Genomic DNA, 1,521 nt, shown 5'->3' on the forward strand with positions numbered 1-1,521 from the left:
AAGCACGGTAGGCTGGGCTGGAACGGGGCCCGGGGGACATCACTCGGGAGAGGGGACACAGGTCGGGGACCTTTTGGGGGCCAGGAGCCGCTCTCCTCTGTGCCCAGGGGATGCAGGAAGGTGGATGGGGCTGCTGCTCCTGGAGGTGACATCCTGCTTTGTCCCCCAGCCCAGCTCTGCCAGCTGTGGATGCTGGGGATGGCCCGTCGTAATGCCCATGCCCTGCTTGACTACTCGGTCACTGCTGACCCCCGCATGCTGCTGGCGGTCCAGAGGCACCTGGCTGCATCACAGGATGAGAACGGAGACACGTGAGTGCATCAGGGTTCAGGGGGCAGAGCAAGGAAGCCTTGTTGGCCGTCGTGGGGACTTGGGGCAGGGTGGGATGTGACGGGGGAGACGTGGAGCTGAGCCAGGGGCCATTGCCACTCTGTCTGCAGGCCTTTGCACCTCGCTGTTATCCATGAGCAGACGGCTGTGATCAAGCAGCTGATTGAGGTTGTTGTTAGCATCCCCAGCCAGCAGATCATCAACATCTCCAACAACCTGCAGCAGGTACATATTTTCCAGGACAGCCAGTTTTCTTCTGCCTGGGGTTTGCTCCAGTTTCCCAACCCTGGGGCTCCCGTTGCTGCTCCCAGGGCAGGGAGCCTGCAGGGCTGAGCACGGTGGGGCCACGCTGGCAAGGACAGTGGTGCAGGCCTCAGCTCTTCCTGCGAGCACTGCTGATGGGGTGCTGCTGTCCCACAGACACCGCTGCATCTGGCAGTCATCACCAAGCAGCCCCAAGTGGTCCAGCTCCTGCTGCAAGCCCGCGCTGACCCCACCTTGCTGGACCGCTACGGGAATTCCCTGCTACACCTGGCGCTCCAGGCTGGTGATGAAGAGATGCTGAGGACACTGCTGGCCCACCTGGGCTCAGCTACTCCATACCTGCTCCACTTGCCCAGTTTCCATGGTGAGTGGGGCTGGGAGACGATGAGCAGGAGCCCAGCAATGCTATCATGGGCTCAGACGGAGGGCTGCTGAGCCTCTGGTCTTGTTGCAGGCCTCCTGCCCGTTCATTTGGCTGTGAAGGCAAAGAGTTTGGCCTGCCTGGACCTGCTGGTCAGGAAGGGAGCAGACGTGAACGCAGTGGAGAGGCAGGGCGGGAGGACCCCGCTGCACCTGGCTGTGGAGATGGAGAACCTGAACATGGCCACCCACCTGGTGAAGAAGGTATGGGGGGATGATGTGTTGGTGGCTGTGGGATGGGGTGCAGCCTCCCCCAGGGTCCTGGAGGTGGTGGGAGTCCACTGTCGTGTTGGGGTGACCAGGGGCCAGGAGGGCAGCAGTGCCCAGGCAGCCCATTCTTACAGCCTCATGCCTTTCTCCATAGCTGGGAGCAGATGTCAACAGGCGGACCTTTGCGGGGAACACGCCCCTGCATCTGGCTGCAGGCCTGGGCTCCCCCACCCTCACCAAACTGCTCCTCAAATCTGGTAAGGCACTGTCCTCCCTGCCCTCCCCACAGCCCCAGCT

The 1,521-nt window shown here is 62.4% G+C and overlaps 1 protein-coding gene across 1 annotated transcript; it reads left to right on the forward strand.

Annotated features, from left to right (window-relative positions):
• Window positions 1-198: 198 nt before the first annotated feature.
• Window positions 199-1,481, forward strand: LOC104531481 (nuclear factor NF-kappa-B p100 subunit-like; the record flags this gene model as incomplete). Its single annotated transcript, XM_029087071.1, has 5 exons — window positions 199-311; window positions 441-555; window positions 751-958; window positions 1,049-1,218; window positions 1,379-1,481. Coding segments are annotated over exons 1-5 (709 nt in total), but the record flags the coding sequence as incomplete, so codon positions are not given.
• Between the last annotated feature and the right edge of the window lie 40 nt (window positions 1,482-1,521).

Source organism: Antrostomus carolinensis, unplaced genomic scaffold, assembly GCF_000700745.2.
Source record: "Antrostomus carolinensis isolate BGI_N321 unplaced genomic scaffold, ASM70074v2 scaffold27159, whole genome shotgun sequence".
Taxonomy (NCBI): Eukaryota; Metazoa; Chordata; class Aves; order Caprimulgiformes; family Caprimulgidae; genus Antrostomus; species Antrostomus carolinensis.